The 370-nt window shown below is 66.8% G+C and overlaps 1 protein-coding gene across 1 annotated transcript in view; it reads right to left on the reverse strand.

Annotated features, from left to right (window-relative positions):
- Positions 1–10: 10 nt before the first annotated feature.
- GDF6 (growth differentiation factor 6) overlaps positions 11–370 on the reverse strand; it is an 11672-nt gene continuing 11312 nt past the window's right edge. The window contains exon 4 of the mRNA XM_005422927.3: positions 11–368. Coding sequence (XP_005422984.2) covers positions 48–368 — 321 coding nt within the window. The 3' untranslated portion in view covers positions 11–47. The remainder of the gene's footprint in view (positions 369–370) is intronic.

Here is a 370-nt window from a genome sequence, read left to right on the forward strand (position 1 = left end):
ACCTCGCCAGACGCAGACCCGGCCGCCGCCGAGGGGCGTCCCGCCCGCTACCTGCAGCCGCAGGACTCCACCACCATGTCCTCGTACTGCTTGTACACCACGTTGTTGCCCGCGTCGATGTACAGGATGCTGATGGGGGTCAGCTTGGTGGGGACGCAGCAGCTGGGCGGCGTGGAGCCGGGGTCCATGGAGTTCATGAGGGTCTGGATGATGGCGTGGTTTGTGGGCTCCAGGTGGGAGCGCAGCGGGAAGTCGCAGACGCCCTCGCAGTGGTGGGCCTCGTATTCCAGCGGGGCGATGATCCAGTCGTCCCAGCCCAGCTCCTTGAAGTTGACGTGCAGCGGCTTCTTGCTGCAGCGCAGCCGGGCCT

This window comes from Geospiza fortis, unplaced genomic scaffold (assembly GCF_000277835.1).
Source record: "Geospiza fortis unplaced genomic scaffold, GeoFor_1.0 scaffold7, whole genome shotgun sequence".
Lineage (NCBI taxonomy): Eukaryota > Metazoa > Chordata > Aves > Passeriformes > Thraupidae > Geospiza > Geospiza fortis.